We start from the raw sequence: 13965 nt of genomic DNA on the forward strand, positions 1-13965 counted from the left end.
GGCTTAGATAGGTTACCAAGAGCCATTGCTCCCAGCAAAAAACAAAACAGCCTCATTCCCTGCCTCCTCCAAAGAAAAGAGAAAACAGTAATATCATATTGCCTGTTACAGGTTACTCATTATGTTATTACACCTACAGATGTATAGTAGTGCAGTATTCACCTGAAACAAGGTTGTCCTTCACCAAAACTGTTCTGAAAATTGACATATCAGAATCATGGCATCAAACAGCTGTCAGCATTTACCCAGCTTAACACCTAACAAAATGCCATCCATGCTACAGGGAAGTGCTTGGAGATCCAGGAGCAGGAAAGGTGCAGCTGACCCTGCGTTACAACACTCAGAAGGGGCGCCTTCTTGTAACCGTCCACCGAGCTGTGTAAGCATTGTTTTCGTTCTGCGTTATTGAGAGTGATGAGTCCCCCAGTCCTGCACATAAAGTGGACTAGAAACAGAAACGACATAAGACTGACACTCAAGTTCAACGGAGACATAATATTTCACGAAACTGGGAAGAGACCGAGACACAAGGGACAGTGAAGATGACACAAACAGTTGTTTGTGCAGTCTTCACTGTTCCGTGTCGGTCAGCTTTTTCCCACTCTTGCGGTGTGCTAGCAAGTCTGCACATTTTCTCTTCTGATGTTATATGTTTCAGTTCATACTCTAAGAGGCCCAAGGGCACTACATGAAGGTGACAACACGGGCAACCATGGATAACACACTATAAAGATGAGAGAGAAATGAGAAACGAAAAGTGGAAGATTAAGAAACACCATGAACAGCACACATTGTGCACATGCAACTCACAAAATAGCACATCCCTATATGGTGCCTACGTGACATATGCAAGACACTACATAATGATACTGTTTGCTCCGATTTTTAATTCTTTTTTTTACTGGTTTTAAGCATTTTAGAAGTGTGTTTCAGTATTTTGTGTTAAACACTTTCTGTTGTCTGTTACTTTATTCCGTCTGTCTGATTTTAACCTGCAATTCAGCCTACCATAGGAATGGGACTGAATTCTTGTCATTAAATGCACTTCAGTTGTTCTGCATCGGGGATACACGCATGTTTTCAAACAGAAACGATCAGAAGGAAGGGGACTGAATTCTTGTCATTAAATGCACTTATTCAGTTATTCTCTATCGGGGATACACGCATGTTTTCAAACACAGACATTGAGAAGGAAGGGGACTGAATTCTTGTCATTAAATCCACTTCTTCAGTTGTTCTCTATTGGGGATACACGCATCTTTTCAAACAGAAACGATTAGAAGGAAGGGGACTGAATTCTTGTCATTAAATGCACTTCTTCAGTTGTTCTGCATCGGGGATAATTGGCAGGCACCCAAACAAAAAGTAAGGTCAACCAATCAATGAATATTAACAAACTAGCTGTACAAAAATGATTACTGTCTGGAACAGTTACAATGGCACCCATTTGGTTATCCTAGTGTTCATTTGACTAAGGAAACAATGCATCAGCGAAGCTTGTTGTCGAGGCTTGTGCGGAAGAATTTTAAACTCTCTATTAATGCATGATGATGTACAATAGGAATGTTGTATCAGGGTGTGCCCGAGGTTCACTATGATACTGTTCATGCATAAAGGATAAGCTAGCTGTTAAACGCCTACATCGCAGTGTACACAGTTCAGCTGTCCCTTTTATTTTTGATGCTGCTGCAGGTGCTGTAGTCATTTATAATTGATAATAAATTATAATTGATTGATTATATTAATTTATAATTGATAGTGAATCTGGCTGGGCAGTTCCGGATAACTTTTCTAGGTAATGTTTCCTGCAAGCAGTGCCATATCATTGCTGCATATCTCGGCTGGCTTATCTTAAATATTTTCCTTTTAAATTGTTCCTTTCCTGTGGCAGATTTTTCCAGAGGCAATTCTTTCCCTGTGCGAAATTGTTTCCTCTATTTGAATAAAAAAGGTGAAAAACGAATGTTTTTCTGAATAGTGCACAGAAGATTTACTGATGTATTTTTGTCGCGGTCCTCCTATAGTCTGGGCTTCTTGATAACCCCTTTATTCCCTTATCTTGATGCAGAAGTTCCGTGTTTTTGAAATCAAGCTCGTACCCCGAACAATGTGTTAAAGGGACAATCAAATCCCGAAAACCAATCTATGAAACTGACTTCACTATTTTCTGCGTCGGCCGACAGTCTACTTGGCTAATTTTTCGTAGGAAAAGTGTTTAGATATTAAAGTAGCACAGAAGTCATTTTTAACACCCAGTTTTCTTCCTATAAAACTGTTAAGTAGGCCAGTAAGGTGCACCATGCGAAGTAATTTACACCACAGAGTCATAATTATCTCAGAAATTGAATTTAAAATACGCCACAAAAAGCGACCGTGCGCAATGGTGGTGAAGAGCAGTACCAGCCTGTGATCTGCCTGGAACCTCGCGCTGACGCTATAAGGAGAACGCTCGCTGATTGGCCTAGAGAAATGTTGTCTGCTACTCCGCTGTCGTCTGCTACTCGGCTGCTCGGGGTTCTGATAGAGCCTTTCTCCTTGCTCGGTAATGCTTCGGCCGCTCCTTCTATCCCCAATTCACCGGGAAAACTGGCAAAACAGGTTTACGGCGGCAAAGGGACAAGGCGCTGACCCCCACTGACCGGCAAACCAGAACGAGTCTCCTTATGCCATCATTGGTGACGTGCCATCATACCTCCTCATCCTCGTTATAGCAGGAGTGGCGAGTTAAGGGTGAACGCGCGGAGCTATGTTTATGCGAGTTTTTTTCTGGGAGACAAACTGCACACATCAAAACCTTTCGCGCTATTCGGTATAATAACGCACACTTTCATCAGATGTCTTAATCTGAAAATTTTTTGGATGGCCCTCTGTACTCCTTTAAGTACTAAACAAATTCTAAAGATCAGCGCTGCTTCCGCATCTGCAGAGGCTCCACAGTGTGACATCACCCCCTAAGTGGGGGAGTGGGAGGGCGGCGCTCAGAGGAGAACTACGCAGTCCAGTAGCTCGCACGGCCGCGGCATTCCTTTTCTTGAGGTCGCATCCTCATTGGTTGTTGGGGAGTGGGGTTTCCTCATTTTTTCCAGGGAGGGAATTCCGGCATACTCTCACCATCAGGCGTATGCTCTTGTCATGCATTTGATCGAATAATAATAATAATTTTATTAAGAATAATCTTAATCCCGAGCAATCTTAATCCCGAGTAATAATAAGAATAATGACAATGATGATCATAGTTTTATTTAGTGCAAAAATAACAATCAAGCTATGCCACTATTTCGTGGAGAATTTTCAATGTGGTGATCAGTGGTCTATGAGGAACGAAAATGACACTATACGTAGTTTCGAAATCGACTGGAACGGATGCGACCGTCCTTTGAAGTGTTCCCAAAACGTCAAATTTTGATTGTTCCCTGCTGCATGTTCCCTGAGTTACATGTTAACACGTTGCAAGGTTTGTCACATGTATTGTTTTCTACAGGTTAGTTGTTACCTGCAAATAACTGCTTGCGACATTCTTTTCTGAAATCTTCAATCGGTGGTTCAACAACCCATATTGATCATATTAACTTCGAAGGGGCTGTATATCATTACTGTGTTCATCGTTCATTACATCATCATGCATTACATCATCCATCATCATTCTTCATCAATCATCATCATTCATCATTACAAGTATATCATTATTGTGCTCAAAGGGGGGCCGTATTCCACACGATTGTATTAGTCCGGAAAAATAATCTTGCAACACCCAGAGACTCCAAGATAAGGTAGACCACAAGCTGTCTGTTCCAGGCAAGTATGTCGCAAGCAGTACATGACGTGTCAAACAGCTCGAGCTTTAGCTTTGTTTCTTTTTGTATTGTGCCTTAATTTCTTCTGCATCCTTAGCAATGCTTCTTTGGAATACATTGTAAACAGTGTTTCTGTCCATCATACAGTAACTTAGAGCACAGAGAGGGGGAAGACCTCCCCGACCCATACGTGAAATTTCATCTGCTACCGGACAAGAACAAGGAGAACAAGAGGAAAACGCAGATCGTCCGAGACTCCTGCAACCCCGTATTTGATGAGACGTGAGTTTTGTCACTCGCTTCATAGGCGTCGCAGGAATGAGCTCCGGCACAAGCTTAGAGAATTGTCAATGAATTTGATGTTAAAGGTACCTGGGATGCCCCGAAAGTACATATTCTCCTAGCAGCGAAGCCAATAGAAATGCCTTCAACCATAAATACCCCTGTGAGACAGTCTTCTAAATGACATTTAACGTAAAGGGTCTTTCGGTTTTGAAATAGTCTTTACGGAGTAACTCCTGTTAGACGAGCCACAAAGGAGCCTCTTATTGCTGTCCACTTGTGCAATCTAGTTTGTTTCTGTTTCATTCTGTACCCCTGTGCTAAAGTTGTCACGTTACCAGAACCTTCCCAATGTGGTTATTATCTGGATCCAGGCTCTCTTTGTCAGATCTAGATGGTTTATCTTTCACTTAGGCATTGTCACAAGCAATGTGGTCGGATGCTGTGGTCAGATGCTGTTGTCGACAGTACCCCGTTTCGAATCATAAAGGCCATTGGGGAGCTCCGTTGAACGTAAAGGCGCGATTTTTAAAAATGCCTTTACGCTGCCGTCTGACAGGGTTAGAGGCCATTTTTCGGAACGGCCAATTCCCCGGAGGCCTTTGGACTTGTCCTCTGAAGAGAGGTGTCTGTACTCGTCAGGTATTCAGTTAAGAGCAGTGAAGCTTGGCAGGGGAAATCCAGCTGTCCACACTAGGGAAGTGTCCGTCTATGAGAGGTGTCCATAGTGGGATGTTTCACTGTACTGTTGCAGTGTTACCGTACAGTTACCGGTTAGTGTACAGTCAGTAAAGAGTAGTACAGTAGCAGTTCCGTTGAGACCATCTGTAGCTCCCATATTGTGTCTAGAAGCAGCTTTGTAAAATCATAAAATACAAAAAAAGACCGTGGCCACTATGTCCACTGGCTCATTATCCTTACCTCATTATAGTCTTATTTATTTACATATTCTTTATTTGCCTCCCCTGTACTATAGTTCATCAAGCTTAGCAGAGTAAGGAGTATTTCTGGGCAACGTGGACACAAAGGTCCATTATGCTAAATGCCAGTCATACCAAACTGACATTTAGGGTGTCGTCTGACAGGGTTTTTAGTCTATACTACGGAAACTATACTTCAACTCCACCCACGTGCTGCTCATAGGGCTCGTATAGGGCACAGGCACACTACCTGTCGTGACTTAGAATGATGTGGCTGGCTACCGTGGCCATCAGGAAATAGCATAGGGCAGGGCTGAAATGTGCCTTTTTTTAGATTGAACAGGGCCCTAAGCCTTCTCAGGAGTCTGCACTCGCCCGTAATCAGGTGCAACCAAACACACAAAAAAAACTTTGTTTTCTATGTATATTACTCTTGTCCAACGTCTGTGTTGTTCCCACAATGCTTCAGGGTGGAGTACGATGCCAGCTTGAGCGAGCTCGAAGGCAGCACCCTACAGGTGCTGGTGGCCTCCAAGAGCAGCACTTCCATGTTTGCTCGAACCAGTACCCTGGGACGTACCCAGGTCAGCCTTGCCAACCTTGACCTCACAAGGACTTTGACTGATTGGTATGTCTGTACTAATAACCTTGAAAGTTGGGGTAGTTGGTGTTCTGACATATAGTCGCATAAAAGCAGCAGTAGAGGGAGACATGTACAGTCGCTCTCAGCAGCCCCTTGTGTTGTTCTTCCTGTCCGTGTCTCCCTCTACTGCTGCTTTTATACCACCGTGCTATGTCTCTGCTTTTACCGTATATAATAATTATTTATTTATTTATTTATTTATTAATAATACCTCAAGGGCCCTTGCGGGCATTACATGAGGGTACATAGTTGGCATATGGAAAAAATGAAGTGATGCACAGCAAACGTAAACAAAAGGGCAAAGACAAATTATGTTCTATCTGACTACCTTTCCTTCTTTTGCAACATAACTACCGTACTTGCTTTTTGAAGAGGGGGGGGTGATTACAGTGGTATATTTGTGAGTGTGTTTATATTTAGAGCCTGAAGTTTTAGGGTTTTACCCGTTTCTTTCTCGAATTTGCACCCCGAATTGAAGGTTGCCTCTTTAGGGCGAGACCCGATTGCCCAATTGACCAAATTGACCAATTTACTTGTTTGGCAGCAAATACAGTCACATTACAGCCTGTACCAAACCACAACAGTTAGTTTGAGTAACAATTTCTCCCCGAATTTAGCATACTGGAAGTTTTTTCACCCGAACTTGCATGAACTTAGTGCACACGTTTATTTACCCGATTTTTACCCCTTTGCACTTAGAAAACAAATATTTCCCGAAAACTTCAGGCTCTATTTATGTAGAGGTTGAAGAGAAATAGAGGAGGAGGAGGAAATAAACACTCTTGGGGGCACGTTCACCAAGAGAACGGTTGCGGATTTCCGCTGCTCCTGCACCATACCGGTATTGCACCATACCATACCATACAGTATAAGTTATATATTATCTGTTGAGAGGAGAGCCTCGGGGCAAGAGCTGGTGATATATTTTCAACAGCCCTTCTTCTGCGTTGCCATCCATATCGTTAGCGTGGCATTTAAGGACCATTACAAGACTCTGCAAAGACTTTTCACCAGAGCCGAGAACAAAACAGCGGCACAAAACAGGACGACAGGCAGACATGGACAAACATTCCAAACGACAGTGATGGCCAGTACTTAACTACATGTAGTTAAACTACCTGATTGTAGTTAAAAAGTAGTTATCAACTACTTGTAGAAATGTAGTGGCAGCTACTAGTTAAACTAATATTTCTAGTAGTTAACTACAGTAGTTAGGTTACTCCAGGCGCCAACTACTTCCGATTTCGCCGCAAGCTTTACGGCACGATTGTGCTTCCGACTTTTACCTTGAGCTACTTGTTTGACGAAAACGGAGGTGCAGAGCAATTGTGCCGTGCATGAGTACTAAATCTTCACTTTTATCGCTGCTTGTGATTCATATTTAGGCGTCCAAGAACACTATAGAATGGGATTTGTGTTGATGGACAACGTTAAGTAGTTATAGATGTAGTTAAAATACATTTGCAGTAGTTAAAGTAGTAGTTTTAAGTACCTTCCCTGAAAAGTAGTTGAACTACTAGTTAAACTACACCATCGCGAAGTAGTTACAGGTTATAGTTAAACTACTATGGAAGTAGTTAGTGGCCTTCACTGCCTAACGATAAGGGGCATAGCAGTCACTTGGGAAGTTAGGGAAGCATGCGAGTTTTTCTTCTTTTTTTATGACACACAGTATTGGCACGCAATAAAGAAAGCAACGAAAACAGCGCAGTGCAAAGAATGACAGCGTTGCTAGAAAACAAAAAAGACAGGAAAGAAATTATAGGAAGGAGAGGTTTGGATGTGTTTTATTTGCGAAGTATTTCTTGAGTGACTTGTGACCTGTTGATACCGAATGGGTGACATGGACTTACGTTATCTCAATTGTAGGTACGACCTGGAGTCCGACACATAAAGCGTTCATCCTTATCAGCCCGTCCACAAGAGCCCCTGTTGATCTGCTTTAGTGCCATCAGTCTCATACATGATATTGTTTAAGAATTGAAAGAAGTGTTCCATTGGTTGCACCCACGATCAACTCGTCTAGCGTGAAGAGGTTTCGAAAAGCGGTGGTTGTGTTCATTACCCTCGGGGTACTCAACACATCAGGACCGTAACGCATGCTGTTGACGCTTTCTATTGTGTGGGTATCGACGTCGGTGAACCTTGTTTCAGAATGTGAACTGTGTTCCTAGTAAGTTGAGGGTTTTGTTAAGAGGTACAAGATTGTATTCCCTATAATGCTGCGATTTTGCTGGACCTGCTGTCAGGGAAAGGGGCTGCAAAGCAAAATATGTTTTGTCATTGCATTGTTTTATAGAGATTTAAGTGAGAGTGTGTTACTTGTTGGGAGAGTCCAACTTTTTTAACTCTTTGTTTTGGACGTTGCTTTTACTTTTTTTTATTTTTGACACAGTGCAGCTGAAAATTAGTCCCATTAAATTCTTAATGGGATATTGTCAAAGCTGCGTGTTTGTAGCACCCACTGAATTGACGCACAAGATGTCTAAAACATTTCATATTTTAGTTACGTATCTGCTTTTTGTAAACTTTTCTGACACTTTTGTGCAAGGCATTTTTGCCATGCCTTGGTAAAAGGGGCCTGTCTTCGTGTCTCTTCATAAATTAATTATGCGAGTTTGGTCTGCTGCTTTCAGATGTTGCATTTTGCACATTTGACATCTTCATGTAACGCGGCGTCATATTACATCATGTTATGTTACCCCTCTGCTTATCAACTCCTTCAAAGCTTAATCTAGAAATATATAGTGAAAGGAGCCTTATCAGGTAATGTCAGTAGTTCAAAACAGTGACTATTACATACATAGTCTGATCAAATATCCAGTGATGCAGTCCATAGTGCTTTCTATGCTCTATGCATTGTATCTAACTAGACCTCACATCTGTAAGTCGATCCTGTACATTACCGAAGGGTACTTCATATGATGGTGAGTGGTTAGCGAACAGCTTATTATTTACAGAATATGTGCATTGAACTTAAAAAAAAAAAAAGTGCGAGCGAGCTGGTTAACATGAATTAGAACACTGAGCTTAAGGAACACGAAAACATGGGAAAATGAACAGCAGAAACTAGTAAATACTCTTTGCAGAAATAAGTCTGTGGAAACTCTACAGCAATGACAGCGGGGAGCTGACACTTTTCACACTTGAGTTTTCTCAGCGACTTTAACACCCCCTTTCATACTTTATCCCTTTTTATTTGTTGTGTTTGGTTGCAACATTATGAACATGTTGGTGCGGAAGGGATATCTTTGCTTTTTACCTTTTTACTGCATGTGATCAACTAACCAAAGCTTTTTCTGCTTGCTTACCACTGTTTTTGCCCTATTTAATCTATGGTAAAGCAGGCAACATTTTCACCACTCAAGACTCGCACGAAATCTGACCAACGGCTATCCGACATCCAACGTCTGATGTCGCTCGGATATTTGGTAGATCACCATTGTGAAGGACAACTTGCTTTATGTTCAACTAAATGCAGTCTATTCTGTGAGATTATTTTTTTCTCCTTTCTTTTTTTGAGACTGGGTGCCACAACATAAATACCATTTTCAACTTTCAGTACAAACATTTTCTTGTTCTACGATACTCTGATACTTACTCTGAGAGAGCGTAACTCGCAAGTAGAAATATTTTATTTTAATCCGATTGAACGATGTGTTATGTTTGCGTCTTCAGTACTGAAAGATTTAGGCTGGTTCTATTTAATTTGTTGCTGCTTTCAATTTGTTAACCAAGGGTGTTAAAACATTATGCATACCTTTGCCTTGTTATGTATGTATGTATCACCACACATTATTGCTCAATGTACTGGATTATGATCATAACTGGTCAGTTGTTACAAATAATGTGTTGAATGATGATGTAATTGTAACAAGTGAAACTTTTGATTGAAGCCTGAAAAGCAGTTGCTAATATACCCATTTCAGCAGCATTACATTTAAAACATATTTTTGCTGCCTGAATGTGTGACTTAAAGTGACAAAGTAGTATTTTTGTGTATTTTAGTAGTATTTGTAACTCAAGTATTGTCATGGCGCAACATGGATAGCTGTTCTGAGAGAGTTTTGCCTTCTTATTTGCTCTTAATTGTTGATTATGTTATTCATTGTTAAAGGGGCTATGAAACAATTCTCCCACTTTTGGCATCATGTTGACAACTTACTTATTTGTCTCTCAAATACACCAATGCAACCCCGATGCAATGCCGATGCAACCCCAAATTCAGAAGTTTTTGCACTCTCCAAGACTGGCACTGCGAGATATAGGTGCTTGTACTGTCTCCATCAGTCACTATGACTATTGTGACTGTCACATTGACAGTCACATCAATAGTCACAAGGCACAGTGTCATTAACACTGTGACTATTACCACTGTAGAAGGGAATATATTTTGTGATGGAATGGGGAGTAAATCCAACATGTACTTACCGTTTCCGGCGAAAAAAGTGACATTGGCTTGACAAATTTCTGAGTTCAATTCCAAAATTTCAATTTCTCACAGCTGAAAATTGATTAGAGGCAAAAGTTCACTGAAGACAAACACCGTTGCCCCCTTAATTTTCAGACAAGTAGATTTTTAAACATATTTATGTTGAAACACATTAGGTGAAACACCCTGCATGGAAAACAATATTACAAACAGTGCATTAAATATGTGAGGTTTGAGATGGGATTTTAACCACTTTGGGCCTCATCAACATTATATACAGCTTGCCAGCAGGGTCAATAGTGTTTGAAAAACGTCAGGGTATTCCTGTAAAAATGATACAGGCAATATTTAAGTCCCTCCCGCATTGCCAGCCCTGGCGAGCCTCACTTTGGCAGAAAATGAAAATTACGTCTGTGTTTCACCATGACAGTGTTTCAGTTATGAGAATCTTTCACATATTTTGTTTGGAGTTTTGTTTGTGTTGTTTGTTGGAGCGTTTTGCTTGTTTTGGGGAGTATCATTTCCGGATACTTAAGAAGACATATTTACAGATAATTTTTTGCATTATTTAAAATAATTTAATTTTAAAACTTGATTTATATAAACCTCCGGTACTGTTGCAGTTCTTTGTTTGCTATGATTGCCATAGATTATCTTGCAGATTACACAAGGAATTTACTTAAGGGAATAGTACGGTTGTACATACGTAGAAGACACTTTGTAGTGACAAAGCATAGTTTGCATGAATACTGTTGATATTTCATATATTTTACGATAGTATGATGATTGTAGAGTACGTATATAGAGCTTTATTGTCCTCACTAATTGTGCCTGGCATGTGCATATAACAAAGTGTACTGCACATTCATGTATTGCATATATGCTTTCACCAGAGGCAAGAACATTAGTAAAAAGAGCCTAGTGCTGCTAAGCATGCTGTGAGAGTTTAATATGTGCATAACTGAACGAGTTTATCATTTGGTACTGCCATTCATCACTCAGAAGGTACTTGTTTGTTCATATTAATAATTGCCCAGCAACTGGGTAACTATGAATTCAGTCATCAAAATGTTCTAGCATTTGTCGTATGTTTTATTACTAGGAATAGTTAGATATTATGGCACTGCATATTCCTATACATTTTCTTTGTAGCAGGTATTGATCTAATTAGTTACAGTAATTCCAAATTATTTTATCATCTGAAATTGTAATAATTTGAAATTGCACATCACTTACCAGGTGGTTACAATTACGTTACACCAGTTATATTACAACAAGTCATAATTAATATGATCAGGACAAACGGTGTGTTGTTGACGACAGTGTGTTTCAGTGAGTGTATTTGCAATGTCTCTAGCACTCAGGAAAGTGCTTTTCTTATATCCTACAGGAGACTAAAAGGATGGTTTGATGTTAACCTCCCTCCAATACATTGTTTTCTCCATGTGGCTTTAACTCCTGGAGACATTAATCACATATGTCAAATTCCCTGTTCATGTATGTTCTATCTCTTTGACGAAAAAAGGATAGTACAGCCCAACTTTTCTCCAGTCCTAGATTACATCCCATAAAAAAAAAAAAAAAAAAAACTGCATGAAACTGAACATGCTATGGTTGTGTTTGCCCCCCGAGAATGACACTTCTACTGCGGAGTTCTGCACCCCTAATTATTTCACGGAATTCATATCAGAGAAAAGAATTATCGCAAAAGTGGAAAATCTAGTGATCTGGTGAAAACTGATAAGGACAAACACTGGGAGCCGCCAATATTTAAAGTAGTGGCTGCTCTTCTGCAGTTGTCTACTATATGCCGTGGTTGAGCCTAGCAAGTGTTACTTACAAGATGTAGCAGGAAATTCGAAAATGTTGCCAACAGTGTCCAAGGTGCCGTCTGTAAGCTGGACGTGGCTATGGTTCATATTGTAACGGCTATCGTAACAATATTTGAGGCGTTTTGGTAAATAGTCGATCCAAGAATGCTCATGCGCGAGAAGTTCTCGTGACCACTTAGTAAAACAAATTAAAGTCATCTCCTAACCCTTTACGATTGAACTAGTAAGCATGTAGTACGGCAAACCACATTTGTAATAAAAAAGTTGACCAAGTTTTAACTAGAAGTTAGTAGCTACAGCATTGCCACGAAAGCTAATAAAAATACTCTTCTTTGAACTGCCTGCTTCAGGTGGAGGAGACAATCTGTTGTGCTCATACAATGCCCAACATACGACATTGCCTTGTGCTCGTGTGCTGCTTGTAGTATTGTCTGTTGTGTTGCCCAAAATAAATACTGCTGTATTTCGTGTCCGACGGACATTCCACCTTTTTAAACTTGGGGTGTAGTATTGTATTCGTGTCGATTATGTGAGTATAATTACCGCAGGGGAACATGCCACCCAGTGAGTGTTGCCTCATTCGGGAACCTTAGAAAAGTGCAACCATCAAACAGTGTGTCATCAGTCCACGCAAATCTGCAAGCAATCTGTAGGCAAATTGTAGTGGTGGACATACTTAGATGAGGATGAAATATTTTGATGCCACTTCTTTGTGGTATTCAGCAATGGTGACTTGAATCCTACGCGTTACGACTGTAGTAGATGAAAGCGGAATCGCTCGGAATTAGAATCACAAGAGATGGCATGCTGATTGCTCGTGCTCAGCCTCAGATATGCGCATTTCAATAGCTGTATGATGGGGCGTAGTGTGACGGGAGCACACGGGGCACATTGAAGCATTGTACTCCAGGGTGGTGAGTACTGCGTCTTCTATACAGGGTGTCCCAGAAAACGTGTCATCGAATTATAATAAAAAAACTACACCACCTAGAGTCATGCGGTCAACGGCATTTCTTTTTACTAGGTTTTTGCCACCCCATCATGTGAATGTTGTGTAACGTAAGTTTAATCACGTAAATTTTTGCGAGCTTAAGTCTGAAATTTGCCTAGTAAATGTCACTTTTTTCACCCCACCAATGTGAAGAGCGTGTCTAATTTACTCAAACTGATGGTAATTGACAGGGATATTCAGGAGCTATCCCATCAGAAAAAATAGCCAAACATCATGCTCTACGGAGGTCACACAGAATAGCGCACAATGAATTTTCAGCGCAATCTTTGTCAGTCCGACGAAAGGAGGTTGGAAACCCAGCCCACATCGGCATCGCATAAAGAGATAACGCAGGCACGGCTTATCACGTTCGACTTTCGCTGGGATAACGCTTTCCCTCTTCCAATTTTCCAATTTTAGAAACTGTTACTTTTTCTACTATCACTCTGTGAGCTGGCTTCGGAACCTCCTTTCGTCGGACTGCGAGCGATTGCGCTCAAAAAGACATCGCGCGATATGGTCCGGTGCTCCGAAAAGCATGATATTCGACTATTTTTTCCGACGGGATAGCTCGTGACTATCACTGAATTATCATGAATTTGAGTGAATTCGGCACGCTCTTCATATTGGTGGGGTAAAAAAGTGACCTCCCCTTGGCAAATTTCTGAGTTCATTTCGCAAATATTTGCATAATTAAACTTGGGGGGTACATGACATTAACTTTACAAGGTGACAAAAACCTAATAAGAACAAATGCCGTTGACCGCATGGTTCAAGGCGGCGTAGTTTTTTTATTATAATTCAATGACACATTTTCTGGGACACCCCGTATAAAGTCGGAAAGGAGAAAATGCCACGGGGGAATACAGAGTTAGTTTTCCAAGGCAGAGCAAGAAAAGACCGAATTTATTTGTCGGTCCCGACGTTCCCGATGTGGCACTGCCAAATTTTTTTATTTATTTTATTTATTTTTATTTTTTTATTTTTCGCATTTTTTTATTATCGCTCGCATTTGAAAATGCGAGCGATACTGTTGACGTCTTGCCTATACCATGGTGCGCTCCCGCAAGC

At 40.8% G+C, this 13965-nt stretch overlaps 1 protein-coding gene across 1 annotated transcript in view; it reads left to right on the forward strand.

Moving 5' to 3' along the window:
• LOC135386246 (extended synaptotagmin-2-like) overlaps positions 1-12373 on the forward strand; it is a 38827-nt gene extending 26454 nt beyond the window's left edge. Inside the window, exons 18-21 of the mRNA XM_064616054.1 lie at positions 284-379; positions 3942-4076; positions 5466-5624; positions 7509-12373. Coding sequence (XP_064472124.1) covers positions 284-379; positions 3942-4076; positions 5466-5624; positions 7509-7533 — 415 coding nt within the window. The 3' untranslated portion in view covers positions 7534-12373. The remainder of the gene's footprint in view (positions 1-283; positions 380-3941; positions 4077-5465; positions 5625-7508) is intronic.
• Positions 12374-13965: the final 1592 nt, after the last annotated feature.

The sequence above is a fragment of the Ornithodoros turicata genome, chromosome 2, assembly GCF_037126465.1.
Source record: "Ornithodoros turicata isolate Travis chromosome 2, ASM3712646v1, whole genome shotgun sequence".
Taxonomy (NCBI): domain Eukaryota; kingdom Metazoa; phylum Arthropoda; class Arachnida; order Ixodida; family Argasidae; genus Ornithodoros; species Ornithodoros turicata.